We start from the raw sequence: 16,834 nt of genomic DNA, 5'->3' as shown, positions 1-16,834 counted from the left end.
AATAAGTTTAGTGAACACAGATTATTTTATATAGATACAAAACTAAAGAAATAAAATATTTTCCCTTGTGATAAGAACTCTCAGGATTTACTCAACAACTGATATATAACATTCAACAAAGCTAATTATATTTATCATGTTGTACATTATATCCCTAGTACTTATTTTAAGTGTATAGATGGAAGTTTGTATCTTTTGACTGCCTTCATCTAGTTTCTTCTACCCCCACATCCCACCTCTGGTAACTCTAACTATAGTTTCATTAATTTTTTTAAAATTAGACTATCTTATGAAATATGGTTCAATATAGACAATATAAACAATGATCTGAATTCAATCAAGGAAAATCTGGGAATCATTTATGTTAGGACTGATTATTCTATGAGCTTCTAAGATGCTTTGATGATTTATAATGCTTCAAGTTAACTGAAGCCACAGTGATGACCAGCTAAAGAAAAGCTAGAGAGATAACCAATACCTTCAAACTAGTCCCTTCTTCCTAGATGTTCCTATTACGTACAACAGCAAGAAGTTTGCTCTCAGATTTATGAAAAGTCTACCCTAAAATGAAGTTTAATAATTAGATTATTATATCTGCTTGGTAGAACTGTTTTATAATCTTCAGTTAGGAAAACTGTTTTAAGTTTCAGTTCAAAAGGGCTGTAAAAGGAACCCAAAATAAAAGAAATGATGATGGTAAGCAGGGTTGACAAATGATACCAGTAGATTAAAGCTGAAAGCAAAATTTCAACAGAAAACATACAAAATCAACAGTTCACACTATAAAATAACTGTAGTTTAAAAAATGGATGAATATGAAAATAAATAACAGAATTTTAAGACCTGACTTCATATGAATATTTAAGTATTTAACTTTAATTTCAAAATCCTCAAATCTATTTTCTAAAATAAAAACATACAAACTGAAACTTATTCAACAGAAAGTTACCTTGTGCCACTTTTCCAACTGTTTTGTTACATAACCCCTTTCATTCAAATAGGAAAACCCTTTTGGAATGGAGAGAAATCTGTAAAGTGCAACAGGCAACAGTTTAACATTGGGTCTCACAAAAAATTGTTTATAAAGCTAAAGTATCTCAAACCAAATACACTTAAGCCCAAAGACTTTAAGAACACTGCCTTAAAGAGGTCAATTATCTTATAATTTCAAACATAAATACTTTGAAAATCTTTGCAAAAAGCATGAATCCAACCACAGTAAAGAAAATGTTATAAAAAGAATGAGGACACATAGAAATGAAAATGAAACATTATGGAAAACAATGAAAAGCCAGAGTTTCAGTATTAAAGGATGCCCAATATTCTAAAATGGGCCTCTTTCAGAAGTTAACAGCTAAACTCTTTAGAGTGCTTCCTTTACAGATTTGAATCCAGCTTTAATACACACTGCCAGAGAGCACACAAAAGAAAACGTAACTACAAGAAAATTTTTCTTAAAATTTACCTCAGGAGGAGAAGCAAACCCTTGTCCCCAAGGTGAGATAAAGCTGGCTTCATCTGAATAAGTGCATGAAGATTGGCCTAAAATAAATAATTATTAGGCAAATTAATAACTGCATGAAGATAGTAAATTCTCTACTTCCAAAACCACTATATTACATACATTATAATTTCACAGTTTTCTATCAAACTTGAATAGTTTCATAAAAATTCATATCCAAGTATTTTATTATAAGATAATGAAATTTCACCTTGTCTTCACATGCTTCATCGAGAATATCAAGGGCCTCAGAAGAAATCGTTTTGTTTTTATCATGCAGCTGGGTCACTAGTAATTCAATTCCCCAATTATTGAAGAATTCAACATTAGCTCTCAATAATACTCTCAAATGTTTTGTTGCATACAGTCTGCAGGCCTATAAAGATAAACGAGAACATTAAAAAAAACAAAAACAAAAACCAACCACCATCATCCAAACTTCACTATAGACAGTCCATCTGACTTTGTTTTAGAAGAGTTTTACACTTGAAAAGGGCAGAAAGACTGGAATTGACAGTTTAGCCCTTGATACAAATATATTTTTTAGTCCCAGTATAATAAAATACTGTATCTATCTAGCTGCTTCAAAGCATTTCTCTTTATATAAAAATATGGGTACTGTAGTCGAGTTCTCTGGACAAACTAAAATTTAAAAATAAACTCAAATTCCATCCCATAGTCTTAAAATTTATAATTTTATTAAGCTAAAGTTTATAAAATACTGAACTAACTTGTTATGAATTTATAGTTCTATTGCCTATGTTATACTCACATCAGTGGCTGCTGTTAAGATTTTGGAAAGGATGACCCTGGCCAAACCATCTCTGCTATAGTCCAAGCTTGAAACAGTCAGTTTTAGCAAGTGATCTTGGTTTTTCAAGGAGCAAAGGTTAAGTAAACTAAAAAAATGATGAAAATAATAAAGGTTACTAGAAATTACTGTACTGATCCATTAATTCAACAAATATTTTAAAATTCCTAATAAGCATTTCTAAAAGAATGCACTTAAGAAATAATCCATTTTTAAAAAAGCATCAGAGCATCAAGACAACTCTAATTAAAATTTTTTTGTATTTTAACAAAACTTTTTGCCTTTTCATACTATTTGTGGGATTCTCAAGGCAAGAATACTGAAGTGGTTTGTCATTTCCTTCTCCAGTGGACCACGTTTTTTTCAGAACTCTTCATGACCCATCATCCATCTTGGGTGGCCCTACATGGCATGGCTCATAGTTTCACTGAGTTAGACAAAGCTGTGGTCCATGTGATTAGTTTGGTTAGTTTTCTGTGATTGTGGTTTTCATTCTGTCTGCCCTCTGACAGATAAGGATTAGAGGCTTGTGGAAGCTTCCTGATGGGAGGGACTAGCTGTGGGAAAAACTGGATCTTGCTCTGGTGGCAAGGCCAAGCTTAGTAAATCCTGAATCCAATTTTCTGCTGATGGGTGGAGCTGTGTTCCTTCCCTATTGTTTGGCCTGAGGCCAAACTATGGTAAGGGTAATGGCAGTAATGGCAACCTCCTTCAAAAGGACTTAGGCCAGCAGGCTCCCAGGACTGCTGTAGTATGTGTCTCTGACCCTGCAGCAGGCCTCGGTCAACCCAGGCTTCCACCAGAGACTCCAGGACACTCACGGGCAAGTCTCTTGGACTGCAAGATCAAACCAGTCAATTCTAAAGGAAATCAACCCTCACTGGAAGGACTGGTGCAGAAGCTGAAGTTCCAATACTTTGGCCACCTGATGTGAAGAGCTGATTCGTTAGAAAAGACCTTGATGTTGGGAAAGACTGAAGGCAGGAGGAGAAGCGGACAACAGAGGACAAGATGTTGGATGGCATCACCAACTCAATGGACATGAGTTTGAACAAGCTCTGGGGGATGGAGGACAGGGAAGCCTGGCATGCTGCAGTCCATGGGGTCACAAAGAGATGGACATGACTGAGGTACTGAACAACAACAATAAAACTTACCAAATACAGGTACACAGACTAAACAGCTTACCCTTTCTGATCACATTAAAAATAAAGTTTAGGTATATACTGAAACAGAATCTAGGAATGCTCACCATTGAAATACGCTGCATTTTTCCAGCATTTTGACGCCATGAGGGTGGCAAGAAAGTGTTCCAATAAATAAAAAGTAGTGTTGACTAAGAGTAGTCAATAAACCATTATTTTGAAGGCTTCTTTCAGGTTTCATTCCAGAAGAGGCATTGAGCCATTGAACAATATCCTTTACTAGATCTTCTAAGTATCCCTGCCCATCCTAAAAGCAAATACATTATGATATTGCTAGAAAAGCAGTTAGTGTCTACCATTAGAAAAATCAACTCGATTAATCAAGTCCAAAACATTTAATAATAATGAAGTTACTAATAACAGACATTAATCTCTGAGTATCTGTTCTTTTTAATCCTATTCAATACAATGCTGCATGAGATGGTATTATTTTCCATTTTACCAAAAGAAAACCAGGTCTTTTAGAAGACAAATAACTTGTCCAAAGTCACATAAATAGCTAGTGACTAAGGATAAAAATCTAGGTCTGGGCTCATTCTATGTTTCTAAATATAGCTTATACATATTCAAAAATAAAAGGAAGGGGGCAAATTCAGTGAAAAACATGTCCTCTGGAAAATATTCAAAGTGCCTATTACCTCTTCAGACTCAAGAAGAAATTCTGTAAACTGACAACCCACAACTGTGAGCTGTTTGGACTTGGCAAAATCCAGATCCAGATTGGCGTATAACTTACTACTGGGCTTGTAAAAATAAAGTAGTCTTCGTACAAACCTAAGATTAAAATAAAAAATCAGCAACAAAGTAATAAACCAAACAATTATTTTAGAATCTTAACCATAGCTTTTGAATACGTTTTGAGTTTAAACCATTGGGGTAAACGGCAAGAAATTTAAGAAACACATTTGGTACATTCTACACATGCACGTACGTGCGTGCGTGTGTGCACGTGCGCGCGCGCACACACACACACATACACACACACACAAATAATCCCCTTCATTATAAAAAATATCTCCGTGAAATAAGAATTTTATGGTGAGATGCCTGATAGAAAATAGTGGAGAAGATGCTAGCAGGAAAAATGCAAACATAACACTGCTAGAAGATACATAGTTGGATAAATATGATGAAACCACCTGGATATAAATTTTCATTCTTCTTCTTCTTTTTGACAAGTATACATTTTATTTTACTGTTAGGTCTTTTTTAAAAAAAACTCTATTTAAATCTAGAATATATATATTTTCTTCTACTATACTTTATGAATTTATACTAGATAATTGCACACAAATGTTACTATACTAGGATTTTGTCAGTTTTTCACAATTAGGCAAAAAGTCAACAATAAAAGATTCAGGTAAAATTTAAACAACTAAATTTATAAAGCAATGGATGATATTTTCATGTTATAATTTTCAATATTATGTTCTAAGCTTCCATTTAATTTAGTTCAATTTAATTCCTATGCTATTATCTAATCTAATAAAGATGCCAGGTCCAGGAGCTGGAGAAACAAAGTTGAATGAGACTTCATATCTGTTCTCACAGGTCTGAAAAGTCAGTGCTATGCTTCTTTATCCCAATGTAATTTATATGTTTTATACATTTCTCAAAATGTGAAGAGATGATAATAGTCAATAATAATACCAATGATGTGAACTTTTCAAAAACATGAAGCAAAAGCTCTCTTATTCAAAGAAATCAGCACTGGTGGTTGGGTAATCTAAACTCAGAAGGAATAAAAATGCATGGGGTACTAGAAAACAGCATAATACCTTTAAGTATTGTATATGCTATAAACATAAGCTGTTTTATGGAAGGTGCGGCTGGTTAAGGGCAGTGTAAAGAGGAAGAAGAATGAATAACTTCCAAAGTCACATGCAAAAGAAATTAGAATATTTAAAATGGCCATCATTTTGAGAGGGAGACATTATGCTCTTAATATATCATTCTCATATGTTAGGGCCAAGATTAGTACATTGCTGATACTCTTGATTTGAGAAAACTTTTATCTTAAGTATTTCATTTGTTCCAAAACTAAAACCAGAATGTAAATAACCAGAAAAACAATTAGTTGATGATTTTTGGCTATAAAACACAAGCTATATATAAAAATATGTATCAATATGTACCTACTGAATACGAACTATTAAAAAGTAAGAATGTATGTTTAAAACATCAATTACTACTTTTAACAGGTATCAGGCATAATATAATTCAAATTTAAGTTCTTTATATTTAAATGCAAAACAGTTCTTACATACCTGTGCAACTGTTCATCTTTATAGTTTCTTAGATTTACATTTGGCCACTAGAAAAACATAATATGTTATATTACATACTATTAATTCCTAAACATATAATTATGATAAATTGCAATGAATAATAAAATGAAAACAATCAAGCCATTATCAAGAAGTATCCTATCAAACCTTAAGAATGGTCCCAATAAGATTCCAATTCCATTCAAGATTCTCTTTATGTTGAAGGACTTGGCTATCTCTGAGGTTCATTAGAAGAGCTTCCTCTGTATCCTAAATCACCAGAAAGTAATAAGAAAAATTAAGAAAAACTGGCCTTACATCAAATAGCAGTTGAAATTTTAAAAGCAAAAAGAAAAAATTTTCATTTAAGGAGAATTATCAAGGTTCTTCAAAAAGTTACAAAAATTCAGCTCAACTGCCCAATCATTATAAAACTTATTAGAAGCTTTTTGAAAATCCATATGCATGAATAAAACTGCTAACTCAAGCATGTATATGCCTACTAAAATACAGTGGTTAAGAATTAGGAAATTAAAGTAAAAATCACATCTTCTGCATCAGTACCTTAAGAACAAATATATCTTTCTGGGCTCGGAGATACTGATCCCGTTTCTGATGTGTTGCAATTGCTTTCTGAATAATGTGATCTAAATGAAGGCTATAAGGTTTAGGTCCTCGTTTTTTCATTTCATGGAAGCGTTTTAAACAGTTCAAAGCTGCACTGGCTCGCCTAAATGGGGAAAAAAATTCAATTAATACTGTAACAGGAATAGCGTAATTTTAAAGAGATCACTTTGGTAAACTATTCTATTGAAATTTACATAAATGCAGGCTAGATACTGTTACTAAAAAGTAAATGATTTAATCAAATTTGGAACCACAAAGAAAAAAAAAAACAAGAACGCTGCTGATTTGTATGAAGAAATACTCATTATTCAGATTCAACAAAACATACTAATTTTTTCTTATAGTGGTGGTGGTACAAGTTGTATGTTAGTTTTAAGAACTCCCTCCTCAAGGTCCAAACTGAAGTTTTATATATTTTTTTATTTTAAAACTCTGCTTTTCACATTTAAGTCCTTGATCCATATGAAACTGATTTTTATTTAAGGTATTAGGTTGGATAACCAATGATTCCAATATTAACAGAATAGTCTCTATTTTCCCTACTAATCTGCAACTGTAAATGAAATCCTTTTAAAAATTATTTTTAATTCCCTTTTATTGTAATAAATACAAACTGGATTCAAAATTTAAAAACTTTGAGATGTGCCCAGATTGGCAAGTACTTACCAGTAAAGACAGCTTACCAAGCTCAAAAAATAATTCTATTATCACTGGAATTTTGAAGGTAAATTTGAATTCCTGATGAATGCCAAAATCCATGGATATTCAAAGAGTTCAGGTCTACCAGGCTTTGAGAAAGTACATTTTTTCCATGAAGAAACTACTAAAATAAGAGCTGAATGCCACCAATACCAATGTAAGCCTGAAGTCAGAACTGATGATCCCTAATGCCCTCAGTTTATAATATAACCTCAATCTGTTACATAATAGTATTCTCACTGGTAGATTTTAAATTAATAAAAAAAATACTGTTTATTTATAGTGAAGCCCTTATGTGTACTTTCAAATAAAGCTAACCAAACTTTTGAGAATTGGAGTATAACTTAACAAAAATTCCTGCTTCTGACTAAGCTAATGAACATTTTAAAACATTACAGAAAAAAAAATGAAGCCTAATATATAAATTTTTCTGATCATAAGAGAAAAAAAAAAGACATCCTTGGACTAGACATAATCTTTATCAGATGAAAAAAGATTCCTACTATCACTATACTATCAAGCTCCTCCACCTTATGTTTTAAATTATTTTATTATTAGTCCTCGAATTCAGCAGTTACAGCTCTATTACCATACTTTAGTTTATAAATTCTATATTTGCAGTATTTCCTTCAGCATTAAGGGTTTAGCTTACTTCAATGCCTAAAGTATGGGCTACTAAATTCCAACATTTTTTTTCTCAACATTTTTAACTCCATACATTAAAAAAATTAGTCTTGTGCTTTAATCTGATATAATTTAGACATTGAGAAAGAGACTGAATTGTTTCTCAAAACATACAATAGTCCATAAAACTCTCAATCCCAATATTTTTACTGATCCAGTAGAAATTTTATGTCCTTGTCCAGAAAAACATGAGAAAAGGTTGACTTTACCAAGCCAAAATACTTTGTAGCCTAAAATACAAATTATTTTTAAAAACTACAAATTTTCCTCTTATCCAAAGGCTTCCCTAAAAGAATTCTCAGGAATAACCTATATATACTACTTTCTTAAAAAGAAGATAAGGACATCTAAGTGAGTATTAAATATACTACACACAAGCTTTGCTAGAACTTGGATACTTACAATCTCTTTTCCTTAGGGATATCAAAGGATGCAGCCATATTCATTAGGGTTGGCAGGCAGTGCAAATGATGGCTATGTGAATGAGGAAGAATTGTGTTTGCCTAAAACGAAAAATAGTATTTTATAAAAAGTTGAAAAAGAGCATTTTATGTTATAGATTATCCACAGATATAATGCCAAAGACTGAGATTTTTACTCATGAAGCTAATTATATACTTTCTAATACATACTTTTATTTCTATCTTATTTGCTTTCATCAAGGATGACATGTAACAAATACCAGGATACAGGCTCAGATTACATTAATAAAACTCTAAATTCCATAGATCCTTTATCATAACTTTAAATTATAATCTTAAGTGGTACCCAATTAAACTCAATTATTAAATAATTTAAAAGGATGATAGGTCAAAACTTAGATTCAGTGCTATGTTATGTTAAAAGTAGAATTTAAAATGCTGGATGCAATATCATAATTTATGAGTTAACCTCTTAGGTTTAAAAGCTAGCTTCTCAAAAGAGGTTTGGCTCATAATTCCAACAATCTTTAAAATAATAAACTTGCCTTTTGCTTTCCAAACAAAACCCGCAATATTAATTCTTTCATAGATGGGCTTACCAGAGCAAGTGGCTAAATAACTTACTGATAAACAAGACAGTTATCACTGAACTGCTTAATTTTCTTTTCCTCACTCACAAAGCTCAACTTCTATATAGAAAAAACCCTGGTGATGGAGGGGACCGAACACAATTATAAAAACAAAAAATAATCTGACAGTAATAACAAGCCATAACATAATTTCAAATGATTTGTCATAGGGTTGCTGCTGCTGGTTACTTCTTCCTTAATTAGTTCAGAGTGGTTCTTTTTATTTAGCATTTTATTAACTAATGGGCTTCCCTGATGGCTGAGACGGTAAAGAATACACTTGCAATGCAGGAAACCCGGTTCAATCTCTGGGTTGGGAATGATCCCCTGGAGAAGGGAACGGCTACCCACTCCAGTATTCTGGCCTGGAGAATTCCATGGACAGAGGAGTCTGGCAGGCTACAGTCCATGGGGTTGCAAAGAGCTGGACATGACTGAGCGACTTTCACACTTATTAACTAACAGACCTAGAAATAGAAATTTCTAACTTGTAAATGGTCAAAGTACCCTCACTACTTCGTCTGCTAGGTATTGAAAATGATCAGATCACTTGGCTAGCTCCTTGTTTCCACGAGTTACTGATGTCATAAAACCATGTCCCTCCCAAAAATATTCCAACCTTTCAATACAAACCTCAACTGACAAGTTTACAGAGAAATACATGTTCAAATAAGGCAGTTATATTTAGATTTTTCCTTCACAAAGTTTTCTAAAATTTAGGAACTTACTGTTATCAATTTGATCCCTAGCTGACTAAAGTATTATCTATAGTTTTGTAATTCTGTAATTTTTAGGTAGGAAGTCATTCTAAAGATTCTAAAGAAAGATATTTATGGACTCAAAATGTCAACACTGAAAGTGAATATTCAGTACTTTATATTTTTTCCATTTAAAAAACTAGTCTATATATATATATATATGATACAAAGTATCAAGGGCTCTTTGTAATACAAAGATATATATCCAAATAAATGCAAACTTATGTTTTTGAATAATGCAAAGTAACACTGTTAAAATAGCCTTGTTTCATAAATTAAAGCATTAATGTATAAAACATAATCAAAAGTTGTTAAACTTATCAAAAGTTGTTAAACTTACCATATGTAAAAGTTCTCCTAAAAGGATGGTGGCTCTAACTGAGATATGGTCATCACTGTTTGTTATTACCTCAACCAAACCCTTTGAAAATAAAAAGAATATATCATAGTTGCAAAATAGCATACATGAACACATCTATGTATCATGTTTGTTGCTCTAAAAGAACTGCTAGAGAAAATAAAGTAGAAAAAGGTTTATAATTCTTACTTCTAAAAGTCCATTACGAATAAATGCTGAGAGTATCAATGCCAAATAATTATCCATGAGGTCTGGCCTGGAAATACATACAGCACAGAAAAATTTAAATCTTGTTCCATACACTAGAAAATTGAACATAACAATAGCAACTGTAATGAATCTGAATTATTTCTGTACTTAAATTCTACCTGGATCTGGCACGATGAGGAAGAATAGTTTTTGCCTCAGCTGCTACAAAGCCATCTGAAAGCCTCCAACTGTCTTGGAATCTACCTGGATCTAAAATAAATTTAGTTAGTTAGAGGAAAATAATACATCAATGAAACACTAAAATAACCATCAGCTAAACAGGCTATCCATGGACAGAGGAGCCTGGCAGGTTACACTCCACAGGGTCGCAAAGGGTCAGACACGACTGAAGCAATTTAGCACAGCATAACATACAACCAGCCTATAAATAATTTTAACTGTTGGCTAAAAAAAAAAAAAGACTCAAAAAAGGCGTACAGAAAAAAAATGATCTGTAAATGAAGGGTTTACATAAATCTAACTTTAACTTTCTTCATTGAAGGGTTTAGAGTCATTTAGCTAAAATAAAATTTAAAAAGTCAAATAATCTAATTTGAGAACTGCAAAAGGTTTCTTATTATCTCCTCTCTTCCTTTCCTGATCCATCCTTCTATTATTAATTTCACTGCTAATTTTAGGAGTTAGGATGATGGAGAAGAAATTAAAATTTCTTTTTAGAAATTCACCTGAGATTTTATTTTTATATTAATTTCATGCCACACATATGCAATAAGAAAAGAAAATGATATTCAATACTTATTTTAGCATTTTCCCTGGGAGGGACTCTGCCTCCATTAGGTAAGTCATTTAAAAAATTACTATATATGAACAGTGAATGCACTTCAATACTTACCTACACTGAGCAGTGCTTCTATGAACTCTTCAGTCACAACAGGTAGAGGAAGACGAAATATATCATAAAGCACTTCAAGGAGACCTCGCTGAAAGTAAAAAAAAAAAAAACAGTTCATTTGTTTTTATGGAATAAATCTTCACTTAAAAAATTTTTAAATGTCCTATTGACAAATTTAAAAATTGGTAAAAAAAGAACTACCATATTTTAGAAAACTACTGTATCTGCCTATATTAAGTACTGAATGCTTACTACATATAACATGATATAACTTTTTCAATAAATCTTGTATTGTCCCCATTGTAGACATGAAGAAATAGATTTAAAGGTTAAAAATAATTTGCCTAAGGTCATGGAGCTATAAATAATAAAATCAGGAGTCAAACTTCATCCTGGCCAAACTCAAAAGAGCATGTTTTTATGCTGAGTAAGAAGTCGACTGAATTGGAACCTTTAGTTCCCTGCTTATAGATCTCTCCATCCTTAATTACATCCTTCCATGGTTTAGATGCTTTTATTTTTAGTTCACATTTTAAGCAAGGCAACTCTAGCTAATATTCATACTATTAATTAGAAACAGGGGGGCGAGTTTTGTTCCTTTGAACATTAAAAGATAAACATAGAAGGGGAAAAGGAAGAACCTTGTGAAGAGTTAATTTCTTTTCCTCTAATTTCAATCTGTTTTAGCTGTTTTATACAATTCTTTTACATTAATAATTTAGAAAGTAAAGTGTTAGTTACTCAGTTGTGTCTGACTCTCTGCAACCCCATGGACTGTAGCCCACCAGGCTCCTCTGCCCATGGAATTCTCCAGGCAAGAAAACTGGAGTGGGTTGTCATTTCCTTATCCAGGGGACCTTCCCAACTCAGGGCTAGAACCTGGGTCTCCTGCATTGCAGGCAAATTCTTTACCATCGGAGCCACCAGGAAAGCCCTAATAATTTAGGACTATGTCTAATAAATAAGCATATAAATACCCCAATTTTAATCAAAACCATTACTCATAACATAAAAAGTTAGAAGGCATAAGCTGCATAACTACTATGCTTACTTCTCCCTAAGTATAGTTTTCTGTATTGCTTGAAACTTTTACAATGAGAATGCTCCTGTGAAATGTCTATACTTTTTATTAAATAAAGCGTAGTTAATTTCAAAGAAAGAAAAAGGCATAATTAATGTCATATTTTAATCTAATTTTAATACATCCATAGTTCCTAACAACAGCACTGTTTTAAATGATTCATATTATTTTCCTTAGTGTTCAACTAAGTCATAAATATTTATTCCTATATTTTTAAAATGTTCTGCGATACAGATTAACAATTCATGAGGAAAAACACCACCTGAAACTTTTCTCCAATTAATTTCCTCCACTCAAATTCCAGGGATGATACAGAGTAATTTTTACCTACCCTTATTTCCATATTTGGAATGCAAAGTACTCCAATTAGAGACTGAATCCCAGAGTTTCCAGGTTTACATAAATTAATAATACCTATGAAGGATGAAAAGAAAAAAAGATCACTGATTTGAATTTCAAAAGATGTATTCATAATACAAAATGTGACATTTTTCTAAGCTAAATTACACTATTATATTATTTGATCATCATAAGTGATAGTATATTTCAAACGTTCTCTGAATTTCCAACTAGGGAGAGATTAGCAATAATTTTACCATTTAAATTACATCCAAAAAGGTTCTCAAGAAATTCTGGACTACTCGGCAATAGAAATAAAAGCAAAAACATGGCTTTCTCTGGGTATATGCCCAGGAGTGGGATTGCTACATCATATGGTAGCTCTATTGATATTTTTAGTTTTTTAAGGAATCTCCATATGGTTCTCCAATAGTGGCTGTTTAAATTTACATTCCCAGTAACAGTGTCCCTTTTCTCCACACCTTCTCTACATTTACTACCTACAGATTTTTTTAACAATGCCATTCTGGTCAGTGTTGATACCTCACTGTAGTTTTGATTTGCATTTCCTTTTCTGAGTGAACTCTGGGAGTTGGTGATGGACAGGGAGGCCTGGCGTGCTGCAATTCATGGGGTCGCAAAGAGTCGGACACAACGGAGCGACTGAACTGAACTGAACTAATGATACTGAACATTTTTTCATGTGCTTTTTGGCACATGTGTATGTCTTCTTTGGAGAAATGTTTATTTAGACCTTCCACCCATTTTTTTGATTGAGTCATTTCATTTGGGTCTTTGATATTGAGTTGCATGAATCATTTATATATTTTGGAGATTAATCCCTTGGTCAGTTGCTTCATTTGCAAATATTTTCTCCCAGTCTGAGGGCTGCCTTTCTGTTTTGTTTATGGTTCCCTTGGCTGTACAAAAGCTTTAAGTTAAATTAGATCCATTTGTTTATTTGGGCTTTTTTGTTTTGTTTTTTTCACTACTCTAGGAGAAATGAATAAAAAAAAATTTAAAAAAGATCAGGCTGTGATTTGGGTAAAAGGGTGTTCTGCCTATATTTTCCTCTAAGAGTTTTATAGTGTCTGGCCTTAGAGGTCTTTAACCCATTTTGAATTTATTTTTGTGTATGGTGCTAGAATGTTCTAATTTCATTCTTTTATATGTAGCTGTCCAGTTTCCCAGCACCAACCACTTACTGAAGAAACTATCTTTTCTCCACTGCATATTCTTGCCTCCTTTGTCACAGATTAATTAACCATAGGTGAGTGGGTTTATTTCTGTGCTTTCTATCCTTTTCTATTGATCTATATATATCTGTTTTTGTGCCAATACCATATCATTTTGATAACTGTAGCTTTGTAGGATAGTCTGAAGTCAGGGAGACTAATTCCTCTAGCTCCATTTTCTCTTTCTCAAAATTGCTTTCACTATTCAGGGCCTTTTGTGTTTCCATACAAATTTTTGTTCTAGTTCTGAGAAAAATTCCATTGGTAATTTGATAGAGAGTGCACTGAATCTGTAGATTGCTTTGGATAGCACAGTCATTTTCACAAACTAAGAACATGATATACCAAGAATATGTGGTACATATATACAATGGACTACTACTCAGCAATAAAAAAGAAAAAATAATGCCATTTGCAACAACATGGATGAACCTGGAGACTGTCATGCTGAGTGAAGTAATTCAGACACAAAAAGACAGATATGATATTGCTTATATGTGGAATCTAAAGAAAAGGGGACAGGATACAAATGAACTTACAAAACAGAAGTAAAGTCATAGATGTAGGAAACAAACTTATGGTTACCAGGGGATGGAGGTGGGGATAAACTGGAAGACCAGGACTGACATATATACACTACTATGTATAAAATAGGTAACTAATAATAACCTACTGTATAGCACAGGGAACACTGCTCAATACTTTGTAATGGCCTATTTGAGAAGAAAATATTTTTTTTTAAAGTGGATATATGTATAATTGATTCACTTTGCTGTACACCTGAACCTAACACAACACTGTAAATAAACTGTACTCCAAAAAAAAAAATTTTTACAAGAAAAGAAAAAGTGAATAAATGAGACCTAATCAAATTTTTAAGCTTTTATATAGAAAGGAAACCATAAGCAAAATGAAAAGACAACTTACAGAACAGGAGAAAGTATTTGCAAATGATGCAACTGACAAGGGATTAACTTCCAAAATATCTAAACAACTCATACAACACAGTAACAAAAAAAAACAAAGCAATCTAATAAAAAAAAAGGGGGGGAGGGGGACCTAAGTAGATATGTCTCCCAATAACACATGCAGATGGTCAATAGGCACACAATAGGCACACAAAAAGATGTTCAACATCACTAATTATTATTAGACAAATGCAAATCAAAACTACAATGAGGTATTACCTCACACCAGTCAGAATGTCCCTCATTAAAAAGTCTACAAATACTAAACACAGGAGAGGCTGTGGAGCAACAGAAAGCCTCTCACACGAATGTAAATTAATGTAGCCATTATAGAACATAGTATGGAGGTTTCCTTAGAAACTAAAAATAGAGTTAACTTATGATCCTGGAATTCTACTCCTGAGCATATATCCAGAGAAAACTCTAATGTGAAAAGATACATCCACCCCAGTGTTCACTGCAGCACTATTTTAATAGTCAAGACACAGAAGCAACTTAAATGTCCATCAACAGATGAACAGATAAAGAAGATGTGGTATACATATAAAATGAAATATTATTCAGCCATAATACAGAATAAAATAATGGCATATGTAGCAACACAGATGGAACTAGCGATTATCATCATACTAAATGAAGTCAAAGACAAATTTATACATGGAATCTAAAATATGATACAAATGAACTTATTTATGAAAACATAAACAGACTTGCAAACAGAGAAAACAAACATATGGTTACCAAGGGGGAAAAGAAGTGAGGGAGCAATAAATTAGGAGTTTGGGATTTATAGATACACACTGCTATAGAAAATAAACAAGGTCCTACAGTATAGGTATAGCACAGACAACTATATTCATTATAACAAACCATAATGGAAAGAATATGAAAAAGAACATATATATACATATATATCTGAATCACTCTGCTATACACCAGAAGCACATTATAAATCAACTATATTTCAATAAGAAATTAAATTAAAAGAACACATCCCAAAACAAAATAAAGAAACAAAAGGAAAGGTATTTGGGACTACTATCTTGCTTATTAGGTATTTACAACATTCTACATTTTACCTTAAGGTAAGAAATTTTAGCTACGTATTCAACTAACATTCTTAAAATCTTTTTTGGTATAGATCATGTTCAAATTTTTAATTTAAATGCCTAGGTTATCATCAGCATGTTGACTTACAAATGGTCAATTTTAATACTGTGTATTAAACCTCTCTTGGTTCTAATGATAACACATAAAAAAAGACCATGTTAACATATAAATGAGATGCTATAATAAGTTAACATTTGAAAAAATAGTCAACTTTGTCTTATACGATATAAAGTAACACAGAGGAACGTACCTGCCCATGATCGGAATGTTGCTATGATTCCCATTTTACTGGCTAGAAACCTTGCTTCTCTGTCTTCTCTGTTGGGTGGGGTGGGGGTAGAGTCAAAGAAATTAAATATTTAAATAAAAAGCAAGTTTTTCCCTATTACTATATCAGAGTAACAGCTATCACTACTTAATATTTAAATATTTACATAGGAAATTTAAAAATACATTTAAAAAGATAAGATCTACCTCAAAGCAAATTACTCAATTATGTATTGATCATGCTTTCCCACATGTGAAACTCACATTTTAAAACAAATTATAAATTCTGCTTTTCTGAGTTCTGCTTTTCCTGCTCTTTCTGAAAACTATTCTTAGATAGCTCAGTAACACCTGTAAGCATTGGCAACACCACCAGCCTGCTTAAGAAGCATCTCTGTCAAAAGACTGCCCTTTAGCAAAGAAAACTACCAGATAAACCTCTTACTGTTACTACATGTGTTCTCTTTACTTCAAAAGTCTTGTCCCAAACTTATCTGAGCAAGCTTATTCTACTTATTCTACCAAGCAAGCTCAACAAGCCGTATATTCACTGGTATTATTAAATAATTAGGCATTATTACTCATTTACTTCTAAGTTCATTCAGGTTGTTAGCAGAATCCACTCTTGCTGTTGTACAACTGAGGTTTCGGTTTTCTGTCAGCTGGGGCCTACTACCAACTACTTTCTTCTTTCATAACTGGTATCCAGTCATCTCACTTGTTTCTATGTAATAGTTTATGACAATCAACTAACCAATAGAACTATTTACA

The 16,834-nt window shown here is 32.5% G+C and overlaps 1 protein-coding gene across 2 annotated transcripts in view; it reads right to left on the bottom strand.

The window, feature by feature from the left end:
• Positions 1–16,834, bottom strand: part of RICTOR (RPTOR independent companion of MTOR complex 2) — a 124,504-nt gene that overhangs the window by 29,812 nt on the left and 77,858 nt on the right. For both annotated transcript variants that reach the window (XM_018065616.1, XM_018065618.1), the window contains exons 10-25: positions 16,047–16,114; positions 12,476–12,558; positions 11,064–11,151; positions 10,330–10,420; positions 10,151–10,217; positions 9,944–10,024; positions 8,197–8,297; positions 6,349–6,514; positions 5,953–6,054; positions 5,785–5,831; positions 4,156–4,291; positions 3,565–3,764; positions 2,274–2,400; positions 1,713–1,877; positions 1,466–1,542; positions 950–1,028 (exon numbers count right to left, since the gene is read on the bottom strand). In XM_018065616.1, coding sequence (XP_017921105.1) covers positions 950–1,028; positions 1,466–1,542; positions 1,713–1,877; positions 2,274–2,400; positions 3,565–3,764; positions 4,156–4,291; positions 5,785–5,831; positions 5,953–6,054; positions 6,349–6,514; positions 8,197–8,297; positions 9,944–10,024; positions 10,151–10,217; positions 10,330–10,420; positions 11,064–11,151; positions 12,476–12,558; positions 16,047–16,114 — 1,678 coding nt within the window. The remainder of the gene's footprint in view (positions 1–949; positions 1,029–1,465; positions 1,543–1,712; positions 1,878–2,273; positions 2,401–3,564; positions 3,765–4,155; positions 4,292–5,784; positions 5,832–5,952; positions 6,055–6,348; positions 6,515–8,196; positions 8,298–9,943; positions 10,025–10,150; positions 10,218–10,329; positions 10,421–11,063; positions 11,152–12,475; positions 12,559–16,046; positions 16,115–16,834) is intronic.

The sequence above is a fragment of the Capra hircus genome, chromosome 20, assembly GCF_001704415.2.
Source record: "Capra hircus breed San Clemente chromosome 20, ASM170441v1, whole genome shotgun sequence".
NCBI lineage: Eukaryota > Metazoa > Chordata > Mammalia > Artiodactyla > Bovidae > Capra > Capra hircus.
Note: the sequence above shows the minus strand (reverse complement) of the source record. Positions and strands in the feature narration are given on the sequence as shown.